Source organism: Lissotriton helveticus, chromosome 6 (genome assembly GCF_964261635.1).
Source record: "Lissotriton helveticus chromosome 6, aLisHel1.1, whole genome shotgun sequence".
Classification (NCBI taxonomy): Eukaryota; Metazoa; Chordata; class Amphibia; order Caudata; family Salamandridae; genus Lissotriton; species Lissotriton helveticus.
This window is the reverse complement of record NC_136067.1, coordinates 2,038,256,889-2,038,281,727: the sequence shown is the minus strand read 5'-3', so window position 1 is coordinate 2,038,281,727 and position 24,839 is coordinate 2,038,256,889. Positions and strand designations below refer to the sequence as shown.

The 24,839-nt window shown below is 48.9% G+C and overlaps 1 protein-coding gene across 2 annotated transcripts in view; it reads right to left on the bottom strand.

Annotated features, from left to right (window-relative positions):
* DPYSL5 (dihydropyrimidinase like 5) overlaps window positions 1-24,839 on the bottom strand; it is a 322,370-nt gene that overhangs the window by 174,517 nt on the left and 123,014 nt on the right. For both annotated transcript variants that reach the window (XM_078647171.1, XM_078647170.1), the window contains exon 2: window positions 9,371-9,635. In XM_078647171.1, the coding sequence (XP_078503297.1) occupies window positions 9,371-9,631 (261 nt within the window). In that variant the 5' untranslated portion in view covers window positions 9,632-9,635. The remainder of the gene's footprint in view (window positions 1-9,370; window positions 9,636-24,839) is intronic.

The window sequence follows — 24,839 nt, the reverse complement described above, 5'->3', positions numbered from 1 at the left end:
AGGATTACATGTCTGAGTGAGGGGTTTGGGTTTATGGTTTATGGTTAAGAGTTGTGGTTAGGTGCTGTGGTAAGTGATGGGTTTGGGGTTGAGCTTAGGGATATAGGGTGAGGTGTTTGGGTGAGGAGTTGGGGGTTGAAAGCAAAGGTTGAGGTTAGAGTTGTGCTTATGGTTTCGGACTAGAGTAGAGGTTTGGGGTCAGGGTTAGGGGACTTAATATAAAGCAATTGGCAATGTCACTGTGTCATTGTAATGGTAAAACTCATTTTAAGGTGTTTAAAACTCCTATTAGACACTCGATTCTGGAGAAATCGAATGCAATCAAATATCACTAAATCAGACAAAATCACATTTCGCCACACTCGAGAGACGAAATGTGAGACATGCCGCTTTCGTGAGGATTCAATTTTTCGTTCAAAGTTGAGTACTCTTGAATAGACACTGGAATACCGGTTACACTAAGACTGCAGAGGGAATTAGAAAACCTCACCTCAAAGCGAAGAGAGCGAACCTCAAGATTTTATTGAAAATCATCTTGATTGGCCATCGTTGGTCGTGTTCATGCAGAACAAGCTTGTAACTAAGTTGAAATGGTATGAAACAGAAAGGAGATGAAGGCAATATAACAAGAATATAGTGGAAGGACAAACACAGACTCAGTGAATAATTTGTAAAAATAAAAAATTAAATAAGTACCACGTCTGTCGTCAGGAGGCCGCTGCAGCTTGCACCACACATTGCACGTGTCACGCTGCCATCGACGATACCGCTACTAAACATCACACTCCGACAAGTGTGACAATTCAGACTATTTCAGACCGCCAATGACTTTTCAACGTATATTGAATTAAATATTAACTGTTGTTGTGGTCATCTCTAAGTTAGCCAGACAGCGCCACGTTGTGGCAGATAGTCACAATCCCCGGTGTTGACAATTAAGTGCCGGTGTGGAGCACCGGAAACCACGTGCTCAAATTATGCACTGCACAGTCTAAGTGAGACAACTGAATGACATCCTGCTCGAATAGAAATCCGTAAGTTTGGATATTCGACTATAAGGTAATTTTCTACTTAGTGACACTGAATTTTGAAAAATATTAATGACAGTGTTAAGTTATGACCAGCATTTCGGTTCTGTAGAAGGCATTACATCTAATCATTGAGAAAGATTGCTGAAATATACATGGTGCAGACATTTTAAAAGGACAATCGGGAGCCCACCATTTGTTATGTATGATTGTAAGCTTACATGCATGCTTTTGGATAAACTGATTTAGTAAAATAATGGTCATTTTCAAATTAACACAAAGGCATACAGAACTGATTAGACACACATGCAAATTAAAGGTATATATGAATGGATATTATGCCTGGATGTCAACGGGGTAAACTAAAGATATGTATTTAAAGTAAATTATATATATTTTAGTGGACTTTTACTTGATAAAACAAAGTGTAAATAAGTTTTAAAACGTATATAATCTCCTTAAATATATTGCTCGGAGAAGACCATGAAATAGTTGAGAATGATTTGACGCGGCCACATAAAAATAATTCTACGGTTTAATTTTCTGTATTTTGATTGTGGTGTTAAAATACATGTAAAGTACCTGATAAATGTAATCGTACGGCTATTTGTAGGTGAGAATATAAATGTGTCATGAGACGCAGTTTGCAGATCACTAGTCCAATAGTCTGCAATCAAGCCAGTTAATAGTAGAGGCTGCCGCAGGACCGCGTTTATCATGGAGGAGCCCTAGGCACCAGAAGACAACAACAGCCTGGCAATATGTCACCAGAAAGAACCAATGGACTGTGAGTCGGAGGTAATTAGAGATTAGCATATGGAGATGTACAAAACAATATGTATAGCCAAATGAGGTAAAACCCTTTTCCTTGACTACATCTGTGCCCAGACATTGCAGCAAGATTCACACACTGGACCCTTGGCATTCCCCAGAAAGGAACTTCAAGAAAATGTATGTTTGTTTAACTTCTTTTATGGTTAATATTTGACACCTTCACCTGCCTGTCTTGTCTGCCTATACGTACAGCGCTTTTTCATAAGAGCCAAAATCTTGTGGGAACAATTTCTCACGAGATTTTGACATCTCGGTGGCCATTTTGAGAAGCTGAGATGATTTAAACCGCGCGTTTTGGGTTCTTGATGCTTATTGAGAATCCGAAGGGAGCGGATCTTAATAGATCTCCTCTTCCTGAAGAAATTTGCCCGGCCACAGCGATCAGTACCTGGGGATTTTGATTTTCACACAAGGGATTGTGGGAGAGTGGATCACTTCTAGGGAGTGAAAGAATGAGCGTGAAATGGCAGCAGTGGTTCAGAACGTTAAGTAATTATATCAGAGGTGGACAACAAACAGTACGGAAGAGACATCTGACAGTGACAAGTAACCCAATAGAGCAAAGGATTCTGAGGGCTTTAAATCCCTGCAACACCGTAACTGGGACCAAGATAACACTCAGCCAAATTAACATGTTTTGCTAAATTGATCGCCCTATTATTTGTGGAATGATGCGGATCGCGTCAAGTGCTAATTGCGTGTTTTATGTTGAACAATAATCATATGAGTTCTTTCTTTCTTTAAAATTCTTTATTCGACTGTGAACAGCCATAAAAGCACAAGAGCAGCAAAATCAATCAGAAAAATACATTAAAATTCATTAGTCTAGCAAATTGAAATACAGCCGGCAGCCTCAGAAGCCGACATCATATGAGCTGTTATGAGAAGTGGAGTTGCTTGAGCACTAATCTTGGGAATGTAGCCTCTTGCTTAATGTTAATTCAGAAAACCAACATCCGGTAACAGGTGATAAGGAATACCTTTGATTTTGCATATGAGAGATTCCTTTCTAGTGCGAGCAAAGGTACGGAGGAGGAGAATGCAACACTGAGGGATAACTGGAAAGACTTCGTGCAAGATCTACCCTGGTTAAGGAATTCCAGAGTTCCCTAGGTAGGGAGCATGTTTGGGAAACTCGACAAGAGTTGCAAGTTTCATAAAATATATTTTCATCCTTATCAATCAATCAATTCATCTTTATTTCGGGTATAACAATAAAAGGTACAAAACATCAATAAATAATTCATTTAAAAATCCGAATAAGACATGATTCAGACAATAAGAGAACAGGAATAAAAAATCTTATTCCATAGAATATAGGGGCATATTACCAACAAGTAGCGATAATTATCGCTAAATAGGCTTAGCGACGATTTGTTTATCGCTGCCTATCGCTGGATATGTTAGCGGAGAAAACATGCTATTAGCAACGTTTTTCTCCATTGTGCAAAAATATCCAGCGATAGCGGCGAAATGCGTGAATATCGCTGAGAATACAGCGATATTCATGCATTAGCGACGAAACGCTCTTAGCCATGTTATCCACCTCCCATTGGATAACATGGCTAAGAACTGGTCTGAGCAGGCGTTGGTTTTTGGCGATAGCGTGAATATTTCCATCGCTACGCCTGCCTTGCTAATAGGCGATAGCAAGGTTAGCGACTGCTTTTAGTCGCTAACAGGTTGGGTACGCCCACTTTGCATGTCATTAGCGATAAATATCTCTGACATGCAAAGCGGGCCCCAAACCTCTCGCTAGCGCCTAAAAGCTGTCGCTAACATCAGTTAGCGACAGCTTGCTAATAGAGTGATAGAATTATCGCCGCTTAGCGGCCGAAAACGGACGCTAAACCGGCGATAATTGCCTATCGCCACCCTTGGTAATATGCCCCACAATCTCTTATTTTGTAAAGGCGCAGTGCACATCCGTTGTGACAAAGGTGATACTGAACACTCAAGTGACAACTCAAAACTCTCCAAAACTTGCCTGTTTAAAGCATTTAGTGAAATACAATAATATGTTTCACTATCCGTCCTCAATGCACAGTGCAAATTTAATTTCTACAGTCCAAGTATGTAAACGATGCCCCCTTCAACAAATGGAAATATATGCCCAGGTCACAGTGGACTGCAAGATGTGTCATCCCTCCCGTTCAAGATATGATTTACGTCCAAGGTCAGACGATCCCCAAGACATCGGAGCCCGTTCTCCTCAGATACGCACTACTTTTCTACAGTCTTCTTCCATTCGAGTCAGACTGCTCCTTGCCTGCCTGTCTTGCTCATTCTGGGTTCTCTAAGAGAGCGCCCCCTTGTGCCTGCTGCTGTTGGGGATGTGGTGGGTACACGTGTACTTCTCAAAAACAAAACAAGTATGTGGAGGGTCAAGGGGAATATTTAATGACCTGTCTGCTCATACCCCTATACACGATATACAACACACAATAGAGCTGACCAGGTCTGGAAAAATGTGTAGCTGTACTGGCGAGGGTGCAAACATGGATGCATGCATGAACGTATGGTGCTGAGAATCACTGACTAGTTGAATCCCATCAGACCACCCATTCTGGTGGAGTTTACGTCATGTGGGATGTTACTGATCATTCCAGAACACAACCGACCATGTAGTGCCGATATGGGAATGGATGTCAGGAAACTAGTCAGTGATTCTCAGCACCATACGTTCATGCATGCATCCATGTTTGCACCCTCGCCAGTACAGCTACACATTTTTCCAGACCTGGTCAGCTCTATTGTGTGTTGTATATCGTGTATAGGGGTATGAGCAGACAGGTCATTAAATATTCCCCTTGACCCTCCACATACTTGTTTTGTTTTTGAGAATTAAAGAGCAACTTTTCAGTTGCAGGTCTTTTTGTAAATGGATGCAACGCACTTTTGGTTGCACCCGCTAAGCTCACCTAACAGAATTGTGTATGCCCCCCTTTCTGATAACCTATTTTGATACTTACTTTTTATACACTTGGGATAATTACAAAAGTCATAAAGTCATAAGCATAATGATGCTATACAATGGCCGCGTTGCGCTTTATCCAACAGCGACCCTTCAGGATGTAACTACTGGTTTCTCATCTGAGGCATAGTCTTTTTTATGATAAATATTGTGTAGCGGATGTCACACTACATCTTTGAGTGATTATGCATAGACATTGCTTATTCACTTCTGCTTTGGGGCTTAGTCTCTTCACTCCACTTACACTGCATAAGAGATACTTCAGTTAAATCTCTCCCGTGGTAATTACCATTGGGCGTATGACATATAATTAGTGTCTAATAACCGGACATGCATTTAAATCCAGGGTGGCCTCTAGACCTAAGTTTATTCGGGTCTCTTTCATTCTACTCGCACCCGCAGGATTAAAGCCTTCATCTATCCCCTCTTCGGTTTGTCTAATAAACAAGGGATAAAACAAACCACATTTCTTCTCACAGCGCGTGTGCGCAAGAGTAGTGTCTCTCCGCTCATGCTGGCGCCCATGGTCTGTTTTAGGCCATTGCGCATGCGCGCATGAGCAGTGTCTCTTTTTGGACGCCGTCGTCAACAGTTTGTTGATCCCGAACGGCCATCACTGCCTCTTTATTCAATTACCGGCGGTTATAAAAGTGTGTTGAGCGTTTTGACCAACACCTCCACCTCCGCTTGTATTACCATCGGAGGCACCGACGGACAGGTTAGTCTCCTGTGTGTTGTTTTCTCGCTGCAGTTAACCCTCATTTAGTGGTCCAGTTGAGGTACTTCGTGCTGTCGATTTTTGGACGGCCCTCTAAATCTATTAGACGCATGGTCTTATTGAGGACTTCGTTGCTTTATGTAAATGGATATTTGATGAGCCCCATATTATGGACAGTCCCTAGTATCATTGTTAAGGGCACACATAATTGTATATTGTGTTTATGTGATAGGTTCTCATGACCTATTCGTTGCTTTATGTCAATGGATATTTGATAAGCCCCATATCATGGGCTTCCCCATTACCAGTTTTTAATGGCTCACATAATTACATATTGTGGTTATGAGATAGGTTATCATGACCTATTAAGAACACACTCAAAGGTCAACATTAGTACTTCTCCGTGCCCTATGATACTAAGGGCATTATAGCATCTGTGTCTTTCTAATGTCCTATGGACATCAATGTAGGTTTTGTAAGGTTGTACAATGGGGGACTATCACACGTCTGTTGGGTTAGGGTGTAGAGCAATTGGCTTGGATACTATAGAGCTGTGCACTCATGGTTTCCTTTTTTCTACACTACAGAGCGGGGCCTCATACTCCCGAGCGGTTGCCGGGTGAGGTGAGGCCTTCACCCACACAAAGCTGGGTGAGTAACACCATGAGGAAATGCCTCATGTTGTTTTGAGCTATTTTGCTTTTCATATTACGCTGAATGCAAAACATTCATGCAATTGTGTTCTGTCTGTGCGGCTTGTGTGTTTTTCATGGATGTTTGGTTGATGGATGGTGCTGTTGTAAAACATTCTTTGTTTTTTTAGGAAGAAGATGTTCTCCTTTCCTTCCAGTGGGCATTCAAATGTGATGGTTCCTGGTAGATATGTACCTTTTCCTCAGTACATTGACTCTTATTGATCTAATATTTCACTCATTTGTGCAGTAGCATTTCTGGTTATGGTCCTGAAGAAAGCCGGGGTAATGCCCCATCGGCTGAAACATGTCGACCGAATTGCACAACGCAACAGGGTAATCGTATTACTCGGCGTGTTTTTAAGTCTTGACACAAGGAGTGTGGTTTGAACATTTTACAAACGCCTGTGTAGTCAATTTTATTTCACTTGTCACATAAGCACTGCACTTTATTATACATCACTTCATGATGAATAACACGGCTAGTTTCCTGACATCCATTCCCATATCGGCACTACATGGTCGGTTGTGTTCTGGAATGATCAGTAACATCCCACATGACGTAAACTCCACCAGAATGGGTGGTCTGATGGGATTCAACTAGTCAGTGATTCTCAGCACCATACGTTCATGCATGCATCCATGTTTGCACCCTCGCCAGTACAGCTACACATTTTTCCAGACCTGGTCAGCTCTATTGTGTGTTGTATATCGGGTACACGTGTACTACATACAGTCTGTAGCGGATCTTTTTTCCATGGCCAACCCTGCAACTCCTCTGATACCAGTTTATGCATCTGGATCCCGCACAATCATGAGTATTACAGTATAATCAACAATGCAATGCAAAAACACAGAACAATAACAGCTACAGCACCCCATTGACAAGGCAGGAATGGCAAAGAGAGCAGGTCACAGGGAGGCAGGGGCATCTGCCCTCAACATATGCAACTGTGTCATTTCATGTAGGGTCAGCTAGGTCCCTTTGTGGTAGAGTACTGGCTGATGGGCAGGAGAATTTCATCCAACTTGAATTGCTTTGTCTGGATGGAAATATACATGTAAGTGAATAAAAAGAAAACAAGCCAGCCTCAACAGCAATTCCACAAATCAAAGACTCATTCCCTTCCCAGTGTTCTGCAAATAACCTAGTTGTGATAAACTATTGCGTGTATAGGGTTTGTATCCAAGGATGTGCACGTTTAGGAATATCCCTAATTATGTTACAAAAAAAATCTATCAAATTGTCTAATTCTATGATCATTGACAATGCGGTTGAAGTGAAAATGCATTCCAGGTACCTTCAAGGGATACAAACCACGGTATTTCAAGTGTACCTCTGTCCATGAGGTTCTAATTTTACAAGGTTTAATGTGATTTTCAAGACCATGGGGAAATAAATACCCATCGGTACGGTCTATGCAGACTCTCTCTACAGCGGGGGCCATGATGGAGCGGTTACATGCGTCTCCTGGGACGCACACGGGAATTAGGTTTGTGGCTCAACTGTATTTACACATTCAGGATTAGCAATAATAGAAATGGTTTGGGGGCACAGATTCTAAAATCCTGTTTCTATGTTGCTATGGGAACTTTCAACTAGCCCTTAATGAAACCCTTCCCTCGGGATAGAAGCCATCTGAGCCAAATCTGTAAACATACCTGCCACCATATTGACTAAGATCAGCTGCCTGGAAAGAAGAGGAGGAGACCAGGTGGGCGGTGGGGGGGTGTCAAAGGATATATCAGTACTGAAACCAGTCCAAAAAGTAATTAATGCACAACTTATGGCAGTGTACAAAAAAATCAGTGGCAGGACATAAGGCACTTGAAAATGCAGTATGAGTTTGTGGACAGCCTTGGTAAATTCAGAGACTATGGACCTAAAAGGAGCCAGGCGAGGTGGTATCTCCTCCGAAGATACCACTCTGCCTCCCATTTAACACCTGTTTAAAGCAGGCAGTAAAGGTGAGCAGAATTGTCCCTGGAATGAAAAATCTGTATATAGAGAGAAATCTGGTATTCAGGGTTCGTGTGTTATTCCACATTCTAAAGACAAAAACTTGCACTTCTACGTTGTGCGAGGTTTCAAATCCCTTTACTTTGTACAAGTAATGAAATTGTCTGGACAAGTTTACTACTCATGCAAAGTAAAGTAACGTTGTGATAAAACTAGTGAGAAGTGGAGAGGCCAACAAACACAAGGAAAGTAGTGCAAACTGTGAGGACATATATCCCCTATGGGGAAAGTGAGTATCTTAATGTCTATTGGTACCAAGTGAAGAGTGGGTAACGCCCACTGTTGCACATGAAAAGACAAGACATTGACAATCAAAAATGTCTTCAACAAAAAGATGACAATGGTTTATAGCAAAAGGAGTGCTGGAGCTGTTTATATTGTCTAATAGCATTACAGCCCTTCTGCCTCTGGCTGTGCCAGTCATTAAAGGCCCCATGCCTGCTTAGAGGCCCCTGCTTGCACCTTGGAGCCTATAACCTGCAGAGATGGTCTTTTATTGGCCAGTCTCCCCCTCAGCAGTAAGATATAATGCTAGATTATTTCTCTGACATACACCAGTTCTTAAAATGTAGAACATACTGTGTAAATTACAGAAGCAGGAGCTACTACTAGTGACAGTTGTAAGCCTGAAACTTTCTGCTGTAAATTGGGATGTGCATGTCTCGTGGTGTGTAATGCACAGCGGGAGCAATTTTAAGACTGCGAATGACGACAACATCATAATGCCATTCCCTTATAGGTTCTGCTCTGCCACTGTTACGGTCTATCGACACAAAAAAGTACCAGCGGATCATTAATGCAAGAGTTACCCCATAGAAGCATGCACCGGTATCTAGAATTAATATTACAGGAATATTTTTGATGTTTCACAGGATGATCTGGGGACAGCTAGACACATGTGAGCCTACAGACAGGCAGTCCTGTACATACTATGAAACAACAGCTTCACCTGCCCAAGATACTCTAACTCCAGAGCTGAAGAGGGACTAATAACCTGTCCATTGTGCACACAGTTCCACTTTATAGTCAACACTTTAAACCTGGGCCAGCCTGCAGCCTTACCCTCCTGGCCCCTCCCACCCATGCGCTGGTTGCGCCCCGTACCTTGGTCCCATTGTAGAAGTCGTCCATGCAGGTGGCGTTCATGAAGGTCTGGTGGAAGTGTGTGCTGGTGTCGATGCCGCCCGGGATGACCAGCTTCCCTGTGGCATCGATGACCTTCGCCCCGCCGGGGATCATCAGCTCCCGCCCCACCTGCTGGATGATTCCATTCTCGATGTAGACGTCCGCTTCATGGGTGCAGTCATCGTTCACCACCTTTCCCCCCTTGATGAGGATTCGCACATTGGCAGAGTTGGCGTGCATGGCTCTAAGGAAGAAAAGACAGGAGGCATTAGTCGACTGGATGCAAGAGAAGGCTCTGATTGGCTGATTAAAATAACAGTTTAAGTTCGACAACGGTTACTCAACTCATCGGCACATCTGGAAAAATATCCTTGTCCCTTCCCTGAGATATGTCAGGGTCTTCCTGGGGATACAATCCCGTTATTACAAGTAGTGACTGTGCAGAACTAATCGGTTCCCTTATAGAAAGGATTAAGTTGTGTGACTCTTTGATCTGGAGAGGTGAAACATCTTCGAAACACACATCTCAGGCAACAAAGCTTTCACACGCAGGTCCGTCCAGATCGCCATATCTTGACCTTGACTAAGGGTCAAATAGTCTAGTTATGTACAGAAGTCCAACAACAACTGATTCAATCACTCAATCAATCAAGGATTTATAAAGGCGGCAGATCGCCCGCGAGGGTCTCAAGGCGGTGATTCCAGAGACGCTAGACAACCAACCAGTGTCCATGGTCCCCAACCTGATATAAAGCCAAGTTGATATGCGGGCTGAGAATTGCCCTCTTTTGTAGGAAAATTGTGAGATGTCCCCACAGCTGGGCTCCACTGAAATGTTGCGTTAATCATCTGCCAGATAGTTCGATCCAGGAAAAATTGATTTGGTTATGATTCTGTGTGCTTAAGATCTTTTCATTTTTTTTCTCTGGATGTAAGGCGTGGTTGACCAGAATCTAGAGCTTTCTATCTATGCATCACAATCCTGGGGATTGTCTGTCTCATGATTTGCTGTTGATGAGGCAGGGGGGGTATGTTTGACTTGCTTGCTTTCATCTACATGTATATATGGGGTGTGCTGGTGTGATTTGTGGCAGTGATATTGATAGGAGAGTGTTTTGCCATTTATATAGAATTGGTGTTGTGTTGTGCTAGTGATGGTCTGTGTAGTGTGTGGAGTCTAAGTATGTTGATTTGTAGGTGAGAGATTACATATCAGAGGTCTATTGTATGGGTGTTGGATGGGCTGTTGCTAATGTAGTGATTGCGGTGTAGTGGACTTGGTTACGGTGATGAGTGTGGTCAGAAATAAACTACCATTCTCCAAAACCACATTCGCTTTATATATGTGCGTGATGCTGAATCGGCCCCTCGAGTGTAAGTTGTCCGTCTTGAACGATTACAGAAGAATAGACTCAAAAATACACAACCAAACTCTCCACTTTACTTCAATATTTTCCTACAAAAGGTTTTTCTTGCACTAAACCCACTGTCCAGCACTTGCCTCAAAATGTGACAGCACTGGACTTAAAATAGCAAAGTAACCATGTTCTGTCATAAGGCAGAAGTGAATAGCAAGGCGACAACCGGGACTTGAGCACGCAGCAACTATGGCGGTGGTGCCGGTCCCCGCTGCCTTAGGAGGGCAGGGCTGGTGACGGTAGTGAAAGCGCAGCCAGCACCAGACCCAACCTCCGCATGGGATTGGTGGAATTGTGGCCTGCCCCAGAAGCACTCAAATGCTTCCGGGGCGAGAGGGGCAGATCTGGCTGGTTACGGCCCCCCTTACCTTTCGAGAGTATGACTTTTTTAAAATGTCGATGATAGGCAGAGTCTTATTTGGTGATACGTCTTGGGCTGCTACCAGTCGCTGCATCGTCATGTGGTCGCACAAGGATATCCCTCACCTATACCAACATCCTATATGCACACGTGACTATAGCGCCAGAAATCACCAGACCCAGCTTCCAGGAAGGAATGAGAAGTGTAGCAGCTTGGATGAAGGACAGCTGCCTAAAGCTCAACTCCGAGAAGACCGAGGTCCTCATCCTTGGACCCTGCACCTCCACATGGGATAACACCTGGTGGCCGTCCGCCCTCGGGAGCCCACCCACCAAGACTGACCATGCTTGGAACCTCGGCATTATCCTCGACTCCTCCCTCTCCATGAACTGCCAGATCAACGCCGTCTCCTCCACCAGCTTCAACCGCATCCTCCGCAAGACTTTCAAATTGATCCCCCCCGACTGCAGAAAGACCGTCACCCACTCACTCTTCACCAGCAGACGGCAACGCTCTCTATGCCGGAATCAACAAAACTCTTCTTAGCATGCTCCAGACCATCCAGAACGCTGCCGCCAGACTCGTCCTAGGGATACCACGCCACAAACATGACTCAACACCTCCGAAGCCTTCACTGGCTCCCCGTCGAGAAGAGGATCACCTACACACTCCTCACCCACGCCTACAAATCCCTCAACAACATCGGACCCAAATACCTCAACGACCGAGTATGTTTCCACATACCCAAGAGAAACCTCCGCTCCGCTGACCTTGCCCTTGCGAAGGTCTCTCGCATCTGCAGAAGCAGAGCCGGCGAGAGAGCTTTCTCCCACATCGCGGCCAAAACCTGGAACCTGCTCCCGGTCAACATCAGACGCTCCCCAACCCTCCACTCATTCAGGAAGGACCTCAAGACCTGGCTCTTCGACTAACCCGGAGCTGTACTCCCCCTCCCTAGAGCCTTGAGACCCTCACGGGTGAGTAGAGCGCTTTATAAACCACTTATTGATTGATTGATTGAGCGTGACATGGGACATTCCTGGAGAAGTTCAAAGCCGACCTGGGGACAAAGCAGTAAAAATAAGACCATGTTTGGGATTTCCCTAGTGACTCACATGGTATGTCCTGTTACGTGACTGTATGTGTTTTACATGAACTGTAGATTTCTGGTTAAAGTTCGTCTGTTCTCTTTTGTGGTCTCAGGTCGTGCAAATAAATCCTCTCCACATGGCCTCTGCTACATTCAACCAAAGACAAAAGGATTGTTGTTCAAATGTTATTGGTGAAACAAGGATACGGTAATCCGCTCCTGGCCAGTGGCGTACAGTTACCACTGGTTAACTATGATGTCAATGTATGATTAAATTACGCGGCCTTCTGCAGATAAATTAACAAACCTTTTTGATTTATACATTTCAATCCTAAGACCCCCACCTCTCACCCACTTATTAGTCTCGACTCTTGGTATATAGAACTCAATCCTAAAACACGCGTTCTCAGAACCCGCCCCCTTCATCCAATGGTCTCTTTTTGTGTCATTCAAAAAATATTGTTGATTTTAGACAATTTATTCTTTTAGATTGATGAGGACCCGATAGGTTTCCCAACAATAAGGTTTTTAAAAAAATCATAAAAAAAACAAGCATTGACAAAGCCAAAAGATGTGTGGCATAGGGCAGACCGATTGGTATTGGCCAGTGCTTGTTCTTTCTTTCTTATGCACCGTTGCATTGACTCTCAAGACTCAGCCCTTCAGAGAGAGCGACAGCCTCCTGGGATGGCCTCTGTCTCTGTGATGTTTGATGGACCCTGGGTGCGTCGCCCTATGCACTCACTATGCAGGCGGGTGTGGAGAGCCTCGTTTCTCGATGGGGTGCCAATTAAGACTGATCAGGGATAGGGTCGGAGGTTTCTCGATGGGGTGCCAATTAAGACTGATCAGGGATAGGGTCGGAGGATCCCACCTTCTGGACACAGTATTAATCCAGCCGTGACAATGCGTCGTGTCACCAGCAGATGCATAGCACACATTCTGTCATGGGCGTGTCTTCTTGGCACGTTCAGGGGTCGGGGATGGCCACATGGTCTTGCTCTCGCAGCTGGATCCAGACTCAGCCTACGACGAGGCGCTCGAGGCGCTGTGCAGATGGCGGACTCTGACTCCGGGGTCTGCTTTGTGTCTGCCACCTGAGGCTGGCACTGGCAGCCCATGGCACCCATCGCGAGACTCCGCCCGGTGCCCTGCTCGTGCTGCTGTGCCCCCGTGCCTTTGAGCTCCGCCCCCTGCACTCATCCTGCCCCCGTGTGTTCCTCCGGTACCCGAGATGTGCAAACAACCCTCTAATTGGCACAATTACCCGGGTCTGCAGCTGCCGGCTCTGCCAGGCTGCCCCTCCCCCGGGGGCAGGTGGGGGCGCAGGCAGTGGGCGTGTCCAGACCAGGGAGCAGGTGGGCCCGCTCATGTGCAGTCTGATTGCCTCTCACACGCTGAAACCCGGCGACCCCCGTGTGCACCAGCGGCGCCTGCTGTGGGCCCCCCACCGGCGGGGTGACCACAGGACAGACCCGTCACCTGTAGGCGATCCCTGCACACCTGTATACGTTCACACGTCAGCGTGCATTGACAGCTGCAGGCCTTAGTACGTCACACGTATACTCGAAAATATTCAGACAGGCAATCAGTATTAGTGACGATGGGTATATCTGTCCTCGCGCATACGTGTAGACCTGGACATGTGTGCACCTGTATCTCCATACACTCGTATCTCTGGATATCTCTGCATCTATGTACACCTGTAAATCTGTATGTTTGTATATCTGTACCTCGGTATACAGGCCATAAACAGACACGCGTAGGTCTGTACACACTAATACCGGCATACCTCGGTACCTATGGATATACGTCTACCTGTATATCTGTAGCCGCACAGCTGTAAAGCTGTGTGCCTACACACCTGTCTATTTGTAGACATGTGTGCGTGTACATTTGAATGCCTGCATACACTTATATAGGTATACATATATATGAGTACCTACACACGTGTATACTTCGTCTGTGTACACCTGTCTGTTTACATGTAAACTTGCACATTTGAAGGCCTGTACATCTGTAGTCTATATACCTGCATGAACAGCTACACCTGTATACTTAAACATATCTACACATCTGTAAAGCTTTACAGGTGTGCACCTATATATCTGCACACCTTCACACCTATAATTCTGTATAATTTACACACCTGATCTATAACACGTCATACCTACATCTAATATACTTGAACCTTTGCGCGCCTGAATACTAGTATAATGTACAACTCTATATAAGTATAGCTCCATAGCAACATACTACATACCTGCATCAATGCATAGCTGTATTTTTGTGTACCTATATCCAGGGACACTGGAATTATGCAGCATGGTTGAGTACATTATGCAGCAAGAAAAAGCAGGTGACGTGGCTCAGTGCAGTTCATTTTTTAAAGTATTACTTACTTTTTGTGAAGTCTGTACACATACTAACACTCACCTCATTACAACCAGTTTAACACCCACAGACAGCAAGAAGCAACAGAAAGGTGACCAGGCAACTTTCTCCTCTGAGAAACAACACTTGTTGCTCCGTTTTTAATAACTGGTAATCCGATTGAGTTTATTGCTGAAATCTACAGATTATGCTGCAGGTGATGGATTATGTGGCAAATGCAGTAAATCAATAACCATGCATAAAACACTGTGGACGCAGAATCGCAGAATTCCAGTGGCCCTGCCTATTTACCTGTGAATCTGCATACCTGCACATCTGTATATTTAATTACCAGTATCCCTGCATGTCGGAGTGCCAGCACGCATGTATATCTGTACATATGTACACGTCAATATCTGCATGTTGGTAGCCCTGATCTCAACATAGCTGCATCTTGGTTTGCGCGTGCATCTGCGTCCCGCAAACCCACAGACTCATCGTGTCCTTACACCACACCTTGGTACCTGCAGCTGGTAGAGACACGGTGAACGCCAGTGTGGGACACATATCCTAACTTAAACAACTATGCATGATGTCTGTGGGTCAGTGAGCCAGGGGCTAGACAAACAAATGAATACAATGGAAAATCTCACTCAATCATTAACAGCCATTGGTTTGATGAGAGGTGTTCCACTGTACATGCCTGCGTTTAAACCTGTGCTCTGTCATCCAGGAAGACGTCTGCCTCTTGGGCAAAGGGAAACTGGGAGAAGTGAGGAATGCCTGGTTCATGAAATTACATAATTTCTGCTGTTGTCCTACCATTTTTCCTGTCTGATTCTGCTGACTTTAGAACTCTATACCCTTTACCTTTGCTAAACAGTAGTAAAATGCCTGAATTACCTCCTCCCCCAAACAGGTGCTGTATGTTGGAATTTCATATTTAGCTTAGTTAACTTCCATATAACTCCATTGTAAACATTGTTTAAAAACACCTCTGGCACGGAAAGTTAATTGTCACAAATGTGCTGCAGTGTGAGCTTACAGCGCCCAGATATGTGACATCAAATGATATGGCTTCTCTTAGCACCACTGACTGCTCTGTCTGGGCTGCAGTTTAAATGCACTACGTTAACATAAGGCTTGAAAATTGCCGTTGCCATGCACGAAGGCCTATTTTTATATATTCACAAGTCACCTTATAATGTGCCTTGTTGGCGCACTGGATAGTTTTACGGTGTAGGCTGGGCTCGTTTTTCAATGACCAGGCTTAGGAGTGATTTAAATATTGATCCTACATTTCTGCTTGGGAAAATGCTAGCGAAATAATGCAAAGTTATTTTTCCACAACATTTTAAAAATCTGGTAAATGGTGAAATCAGATTTTTAATAACATTACTGGATAAGTAAATTTATGAAAATGTACTTTCGGCTCCATGAGCCAGAATTGGCTTAACGCCGTCTTGCCACTGGTACACACCCTTAGCTGGGAGAGTTGAGGACCATGGCTCAGATGACAATGGCCTTCCTTTGAGCCCAGGATTTTCAGTGTGGTGTTAACCTCCATCAACGTAGCCAGGATTGAGTATTTGGAAGTGGGCAGGAGTACCTAGCAGAGCAAACAATAGTCTTGACACCTCTTGTCAGTTGGAGATGCCAAAGAGGCCTCTTCATATTCATTCCTGGGACCCTCGTAGCCAGACTAGTACCAGTCACAGTGGGGAAGAGAACCCTTTTGAACCATGGTAGGTGGGACAAGAGCTTACATGAGAGTGACTAGGGAGCTGAAGAGAGGCCTGCCTGATGGCAGAACGGTTCTGCCATTTAGAAACGGGCTGCTGGGTAATTTTATTAAAGGGCAAAGAGGACATGCTGCTAAAGGGAGTGGGGCATAGGGCAAGAAATTAACCATGATTGGGTAGGGAAACTTCTCCAATCACTGGTTAGTGCATAGGATGTGAATGGCTCCGCACCACCACCTCCTGAAAACCATCCTGGACCTGGGAGAGTTCCATCTGAAGAATAAGGTCTTGCCAGAAGAAAGAATACTCCTGACTCCTGCTGGAAGAAGAGGACTCATGTTAGGACTCCAGGACTCCTGACTGCTGCTTTTACCCAGAGACTCGAATTGCTCTCTAGGATCAAAGGGAATGGCCTCCTGTTTGCCTGCTTTAAGGACAAATTAAGCAGACGGACTCCTGGCCCCAAGGGGGCCCAGCTGATCACAGAAGCCTGGACCCCTTTAGGTTGGGTGAACAGAATTTTAAAGCAAAAAAACAGGACAATTCACAAAAATAGAAGAAGGACTATAGTTTTACATCAAGCGAGTGCACAAAATGACAGCGCTCCTCAGCAGAGAATTACAAAACAGGCAGTAAGAGCATACATAAATTGCAATTTTAAACCCAGTAGCTTGCCTGTGAATTAAATTGCTTTCTTGGAACAACTGCTAACTTTTTTAGTCGACCCTCTCCAAAAACCGGGACATGAGCTACATTTCTTGAGATCTGCCCGGACAGCTGGTGAAAAACGGGGACCTCCCGGGCAAATCCAGGTAGCCTGGTCACCCTACCTCCAGGAGACCTGGCTAGGGAGATACCTGGTGCCTAGGAACCTGCCATGAAGAGCTAGGGACTAAAAGACTGACCAGAAGGAACTTTCCTAACAGTTAAAGAAAAGTGGGAGTTAGCTATTTTTTCCATTTCCGGAGGACCTGGATAAGGTGCTGAGGCTTGCCCACTGAATGGGCACCAAAGATAGACAAAAAAAAACTGATTTGTCACGCTCAGAGCGGTTTGCTGTGCTGAAAATGAGTTCAGCTGGACCTCACGGTAAAGGCACCAGGCCTTGTGGAGGAGCCCTGCCCAGCTATGGTTTCCAGTGTTGTGCTGCAGTAGGATTTTGAGACAAAAAAAGTGATAAAGTCCGATGGTGAAACCGTGCACTGGAGCCAGTTGGCAAATCTAACCATCGTGCGATGCAACCTGGGCAGCAACAAAATTCAGCTTTGTCCTGCTCAGATCTTTTGGTACCAAAACCAACGGCTTCAGCGGGATCTCAACTATGACATACCAACTTCAACGTTCCATCATCAACCTTGCCCCGCTGAAGGATTTTGACTTCCATTTCATTGACTAAATCCGAAGGTAAACTATTTGAATGGACTTGGTGTATTCGCTCTCCGCACCATCACAGTCGGCCTGAAATCACTACTAGGCCCTGGTCAACTGCAAACTGTTGTTTTTCAATGCCGATTTACTATTTCTAGACACTTTTTGCCTTAAAACTTTAACATTTATATCTTTGGTTTCTCTTGTTCAATCTAAATGATCTTGGAGTCTTTTTGTTCATTGCTGATTATTTTGTTCTCTAGTTTGATGATTTAATTTCAGAATGTTATACGTTTGTGTTCATTAGTTTGAAACTGTTGGCACTGCTTTAACTTGACATGGGGAGAGGAGTTGAGGGGCGTGGCTAGCAGCCGATGAGGACGGTCGCAGCCTAACGAGGCTCCCGACCCTCTGCCCGAAATCCGCCGAAAATCCTGCAATTCTCCCGGGATCCCCGCGCACCTCGGGTAGATCCCGGGTACTATCACTGACCCTGCTCCGGAGCGAGTTGCGCGCCTGGGTGCTGCTTGCAAGCCCGGCAAGACGCTGTGCGGGGACGGAGCTCCAGGCTCCCAAGATGGAGACTCCCGGGCTCACTGGCTGAGGCGAGCCGCGCATCCCGGAGGGCCCCTCACCAGCGCCCGCCCGTGCAGAGGAGGCCGTCGGGCTGTGGATCCGTGCCCTGGGAAGCCCCGGCGGGCGATCGTCTCCAGCCTCCGCCGCATCCTGACCGGAGCTTCGCCGCCGGGGGTCCGACGGGGCCCTGCCTCCCCGGACGTGCTAAACTTTACTCCCCGGCTTGGAGGCCTACAACTCTGGTGAGCACTTGCCCCTGCCCAGGACTCCTGGACCCTGCCTTGTGGAGCGCGGCTCCCCCGCCGCCTGGGAGTGGCGAGCGCTGGCTGACCCCTGAAGCCTGACCGCCTGGTTATCCGCCCACTGGGGAGGGACTGCCCTGCTGTTCACGAGCCGGGGACTCCCGACCGGAGGGGCCCCTCACCGGCGCTGCGGGGACCGGCACTGAGCGCCGCGCCCTGGGCCGACTTGGCGGGCGCCATCCCTGACCCTCGGGGTCTCACCACCGGAGCGCCGGCGGAGCCCCGCCTCCTGGGGACGGACTGCCACTTTACTCCCCGGCGCAGAGGCCTTCACGCACGACGGGGATCCTCCCTCTCCCCCGGGCCCATGGATCCTGCCTGTCTGTAGGGGGATCCCCCCGTGGAGTTCGTGGTGGCGCGGGCTGGCTGCCCCCAGTGCCCAGCTGGCCGGTCAGCGGCGAGAGACTGCGGATGTGCGGCGCTCCACCACTACAGGGCCGGCCCGGACCTGCCTGCGACCCCGCTCCATTGCCCTTGGGCCTACGACTTGCGGGCCACCACTGACCCCCGCCTCACAGGTGGCTGGAGGTGGAGTGCCCCCCCCGCGACGCGGCGCGTCACCCGGCACTACGACCCATCCCAGGACTAACCCCCGCTGCCCACGAGTGACCCCTGCCACCGGGGCCACTGGCTCGGCGACCTCCTGCAGAGCCCTCTGGAGGGACAGCTGGGAGGCCCTACCCCTTCTGCCGGATCCCGGCGGCGCTCTCGGCTGGCCCGCCGCCTGCCTGGCTGGGGACGCCCGGACGGTGAGCCTGCCGAAAAGGCGCCTGGTGTGCCGCTCGTTGCTGCTGTGGACTGCGGGGGGGGACTCTGCTGGCCCCATCACAGAGCCCGCGAAGCGCTGGAGGTGTGGACGACGGGACTAGCGGGAGCCCGGGCCCCTCGAACGTTGGAACGACGAACGGAGGAGCATCATGGGCAAGACAACGAGAGGCGCAAGGACGGAGGGGGCTCCCCCTTCGGAAGAGACCGAGGGCCCCGTGCACCCGGCGATGGACCGCCAGCAGATGCAGGACAATATACTTGAAGCTATTGCAGCCACGAAAGAGTCGCTGCACAGCGACATCGCTCAGGTATCAGCAAGCTTGGGACTCCTGAGGGCCGACCATGCCAAGTTGGCAGACAGGGTCAAGATCGCGGAGGCCACCCTGCAGGAACTCACACCGGCGCAGAAGTCGATGGAGGGGAAGCTCACGGAGGCGTTGGACCGGATCAGCACCCTAGAAAGGCGGGCCGAAGATGCCGAAAATCGCAACCGCCGGAACAACGTGCGCCTCGTGGGCCTGCAGGAAAAAACGGAAGGGACGGACATGGTGGGGTACCTCGATGGCTGGTTGCGTTCGGTGGTGGCCCCGGAGGGACTCTCCCCATTCTTCACTCTGGAAAGAGCACACAGGGTTCCGGCGAGGCCTCCGAAACCGGGCCTCCCGCCACGCCCGGTGGTCATGAAGCTCCTGCACTACAAGGACCGGGACTGGTTGTTACAGCGCGCCAGGGACGCCGGCCCTTTTCAGGTGGACAACAGTAGGGTGACCCTGTTTCCGGACTATACATTTGAGACCCAAAAACAGCGCATCCTTCCTCTCCATCAAGCGGGAACTCCGGGCGGAAGGAATCCAGTACTCGCTTCTGTTCCCGGCTAGACTCCGAGTTGTGGTGGATGAGAGCACGCTGTTCTTCCAAACATCTGATGCGGCCTGGGCCTGGTGGGACACCTACAAGGCTGGCACGGACGGGGCCCGGCGCAGGGAGGAGGAGGAACGCCAGGAACACCCCCTCAGACGATCGCGGCGTCACCGGGGTCGAGGCCGAGGCCCCAAGAGACCAACCAGCACCCAGACGGCGGACGAGCGAAGAGCAGCATTGCAGGCGGTTAAGGAGGTTTCGGGGCCTGCACTGACCCACTCAGAGAGGGCTCGGAGGACCAGGGTTCGGGCTCAGATTCTGACCTGTCGGGCCCGGGTGGAGCCAAAGGCCCGAAAGTCACTCCACAGACGTCCGGCGAAATCATCGAGAGCTGAACCATTGACAAGGTACCAGGTGGGGAGGCGGGGAACTACCGCATCTGCTGTGAACTCTGGAGCAGGCAGCTGTGAGACTGTACTATTACGAACTGTGATGAGTCTTATAGGGCAGGGGCCTGAGGGCAGTACTCACAGGCTTTAGTGGCTAGTGCACACTCCCCAAGGCCCATAAGGCCACCGTAGCTCGCCTACGGAATAGAGGTTCTATGAGCCGTTGCTCACTTGTTTGGATGGGAGTATCTCTGTTGCAGAGGGGTCCTATTCTGGGGGAGGGGGGGCCTGGAGCGGTTGGGGGTTCTCTGGGCGTAGCGTTGGGGGGGGAGTTGGGATGTGGGATTGGGGGGGGAATGTGTGTGTCAGTGCCTACGGTCTGGACGTTGCTAACTAGACCTTCATCATTCACTGTGTGGGATAATGGCTAATATGTGCCCGTTGAAATGTGTGACCTGGAATGTGCGGGGCCTAAACACTATGGCGAGGAGACACAAAATTCACTCCTATCTGGTACGCCGCGGAGTGCACATTGCATTCCTGCAGGAAACGCACTTAACTAAGCAAGAGGGTATTGCACTACAGCGGAGATGGAGGGGCCACTTGTTCTACACTACCTACTCTGCATTCGCTAGGGGAGTGCTGATTTGGATAAGGGCGGGCACTCCACTACAGGTCACTAGACACACTGAGGACCCGGAGGGGAGGTATGTAGCTGTAGAGGGTCTGCTCAGGGGCCGACGCATTGCGCTTTGCAACATTTATGCGCCGAACGTAGATCAGGCTACCTATTTCACCACACTCTCCAGGGTACTTGCCAGTTATATTTCAGGTCCTACGTTACTGGGTGGGGATTTCAACTCCATAGCGGATGTCGCGCTGGATAGATCACACCCCCCGCCGCGCACCTCCCCTGTGTATCGATTGGCGAAAAGTAGAACCGAATGGCAGGATGCCTGGGCCCTATCTGACTGCTGGCGCGCGCAGCATCCCACCGTGCGAGATTACTCATTCTATTCCAGCCTACACGACCTGCACGTGCGCCTCGACTCCTTTCTGTGTTCCCCTGCGGTGCTCACCGCGGTGCTCCGCACGGAGTATCTAGCGCGCACATTGTCGGATCACAACCCGCTCCTCCTGTCCCTGGACTGGATGACCGTGCCCCCAAAAGTACCGACATGGCGGCTGCGTCCCGACACTCTGGATGACCCGCCCTTCCGTGCTGAACTGGAGGAGCGTATCGGGCAATACTTTGGGGAAAACGAGGGCACAGCCTCCTCCCGTGCAACGGAGTGGGATGCTTTTAAGGTAGTGGTGCGGGGCCACTGTATAGGGAAATTTGCGGGGGCACGTAGGTCACTGATAGAGGACCTGGAGAGATCTGAGAATGCACTGCGGGAAGCGGAGCTCTCCCGCCCCAACCGCCCGGAACTGCAGGAGACGGTGTGTAAGGCGCGTGAGGCGGTGGCTGTGGAGGTGGAGCGCCTCCGCAGCTTTGATTACAGGACGTACCTCACGAAAACTTTTGCGGAGGGTGACAAGACGGGCTCCCTCCTGGCCTGGCTAGCAAATCCCGGTAGACACAGCCAACCGATTCTGGCCTTGCGGGGACCTGAAGGTCACGTCTCTGCCACGCAACCCGCAATAGCGGACTGCTTCAGATCGTACTACGAGAGGTTATACAAGTCTGGGTCGGGCGACCGCTCCGACATGCTGGACGCCTTCTTGGCCGACCTGCCGCTGCCACACCTAGAACAGGAGCAGGCTGAAGCGCTGGGGGGTCCCATTACACTGGCCGATATACGCAGTGCTGTGAAACGTATAGCGCGTAACAAGACGCCGGGGATGGATGGACTGCCCATCGAGTTTTATGGGAAATACTTGGATCTCTTGGCCCCGAGACTACTACTGGTCTATAATGAGGCGAAGGAAGCAGGCCGTCTCCCCCAGTCGATGAGCGAGGCCATATTGGTCCCTCTTCTGAAGCCCCGGAGAGAAAGCACTGATCCTGCTTCTTACAGGCCGCTAGCTATGCTAACGACTGATTACAAAATTCTCAGTACGGTGCTGGCCACCAGACTGTTGTCCCATATGCAAGAACTGATCCACAGGGACCAGTCGGGTTTCATTCCCACGAGGAACACCTCGCATAACATTCGTCGACTACTGCGGTTGGTAGATGCCCCACCACTGGAGGCGGGTTCCCCCCTCATACTGGCTGTAGACATAGAAAAGGCCTTTGATAGCCTGGAATGGAACTATTTATACGAAGTGATGCGCCGATTTGGCCTGGGTGAGGGTTACATACAATGGACTAGAGTGCTCTATTCCACTGCGAGAGCCAGGGTGAGGATTGGTCCGCTGGTCTCGGACCAATTCGAGGTGATGCGGGGGACCCGACAGGGATGCGCGTTGTCCCCGCTCCTGTTCGCGATAGCGATGGAGCCCCTCGCGGCTGCGGCCAGGAGCGGGGATTACTTTACGGGCCTGACCTTCAGAGGAGACCTCCATAATATCTCCTTATATGCTGATGACCTACTCCTCTTCCTGGACAACCCAGATGGGGCGTTAACGGGCGCTGAGAAACTCTTAGAATGCTTTGGCGATATATCGGGCCTGAGGGTTAATTGGACGAAGACATGTCTTTTCCCGCTCCGGAAAGGAGCGGAGTGCCCTGCACTCCACTCACGCCTGCGGTGGGAACCCCGCTGTCTGAACTACCTGGGGGTCCACATTTATCACGACTCGGTTGACCTCCTAGACGGTAATATTGGCCGATGTATCCGTGCTCTGAAGGGTTGTATATCCTTCTGGGCCACCTTGCCCCTCTCGATGGCCGGCCGAGTGGCACTCCTGAAAATGATTGTCCTGCCGAGACTGCTCTACTACTTCCGAACCCTCCCCGTGTGGATACCAGGGTCGACCTTCAAACACCTGAAGACTATATTAGTGTCCTTCCTGTGGGGCACGGGTAGACGTAGGATCGCGCTGGCGACGCTGACCCGCCCTAGGGACGAGGGGGGACTAGCAGTCCCGGACTTTGAGTTGTACTACTTGGCGGGACAGCTGCAGTGCTTTACGCAGGAGGTGGCGAGAGTCTATCGGGGACCAGAGCAGGACAGGGACAGGGGCACCCCTCGCCATATACTGGCGTATATCACTCTACAACAGAAGTTGTTCTTGAGGGGACTCTCTCAGGAGGAGCGAACATTCCGACAATGCTGGAATCGTGCCCAGAGGCGGATCGGACCTGGTCACCCGTATGCCCCTGAAATCCCATTGGGCATGGTGACGGCCCTACCGCATGGCGGTGACTGGTCAGGATTACGCCTTTGGGAAGAAGCAGGGCTCCAGATGCTGGGCGACTTATACGAGGACGGAGTGCTTTCCTCATACCAGACTCTACAAGAGCGGTACAACCTCCCCAGGGGTGACTATCTCTTACACGCCGCAGTGGTAAGAGCCATGCAGAGGCACTGGGGAGGAGGTCTGTCGGAACCCACGACGTCACTAGCATGCCAGTACACGATGATGGCGGCGGGTACGTTTAAAGCTGTTACGTGCCTTTACCGCAGAATGCTTTCTGAGACACTGCTGCCTCTTAGGTCACTTAAGACTAAATGGGAGGAGGACCTGCAATTAGACATCCCGGACACGACATGGGCGCAGCTAGTGGGTAGAGCTCGGAAGAGCACTAGGAATGCGCGCTTTCGGCTCATACACCTGTACATCATTCACAGGGCCTACCTCACCCCGCAAAAAATCACTACATACTATCACGTAGCTGACGCGGCTTGCCCCAGATGCAATCACATAGGTGCTGACTTAGTCCACATGCTGAGGGGATGTCCCGCGCTCCAAGACTACTGGACCACCATTGGGGAGACCCTGAACGCGATCACAGACAGGGAGCTACTCTATGATAATGCTGTCACTATACTACACTGGTTCCCCCACACCAAAAAAAACAAGTTGTCCAGCAAGTTCATAGACATGGGTCTACTCCTCGCCAAAAGGGAATTGACAAAAGGCTGGAAATCAAGGGTGGGGCCGACTCACAGGAGATGGCTGCATAAATTCTTGAAGTGGGCCGCTGCGGAGAGCACAATCCGTTACCAATTGGCCCGCCGTCACTCAGATGATAAGGCGCGGGATGCGGCGATGGCCTGGGAAACACTAGTACAGGCCCTCAGGGATAGC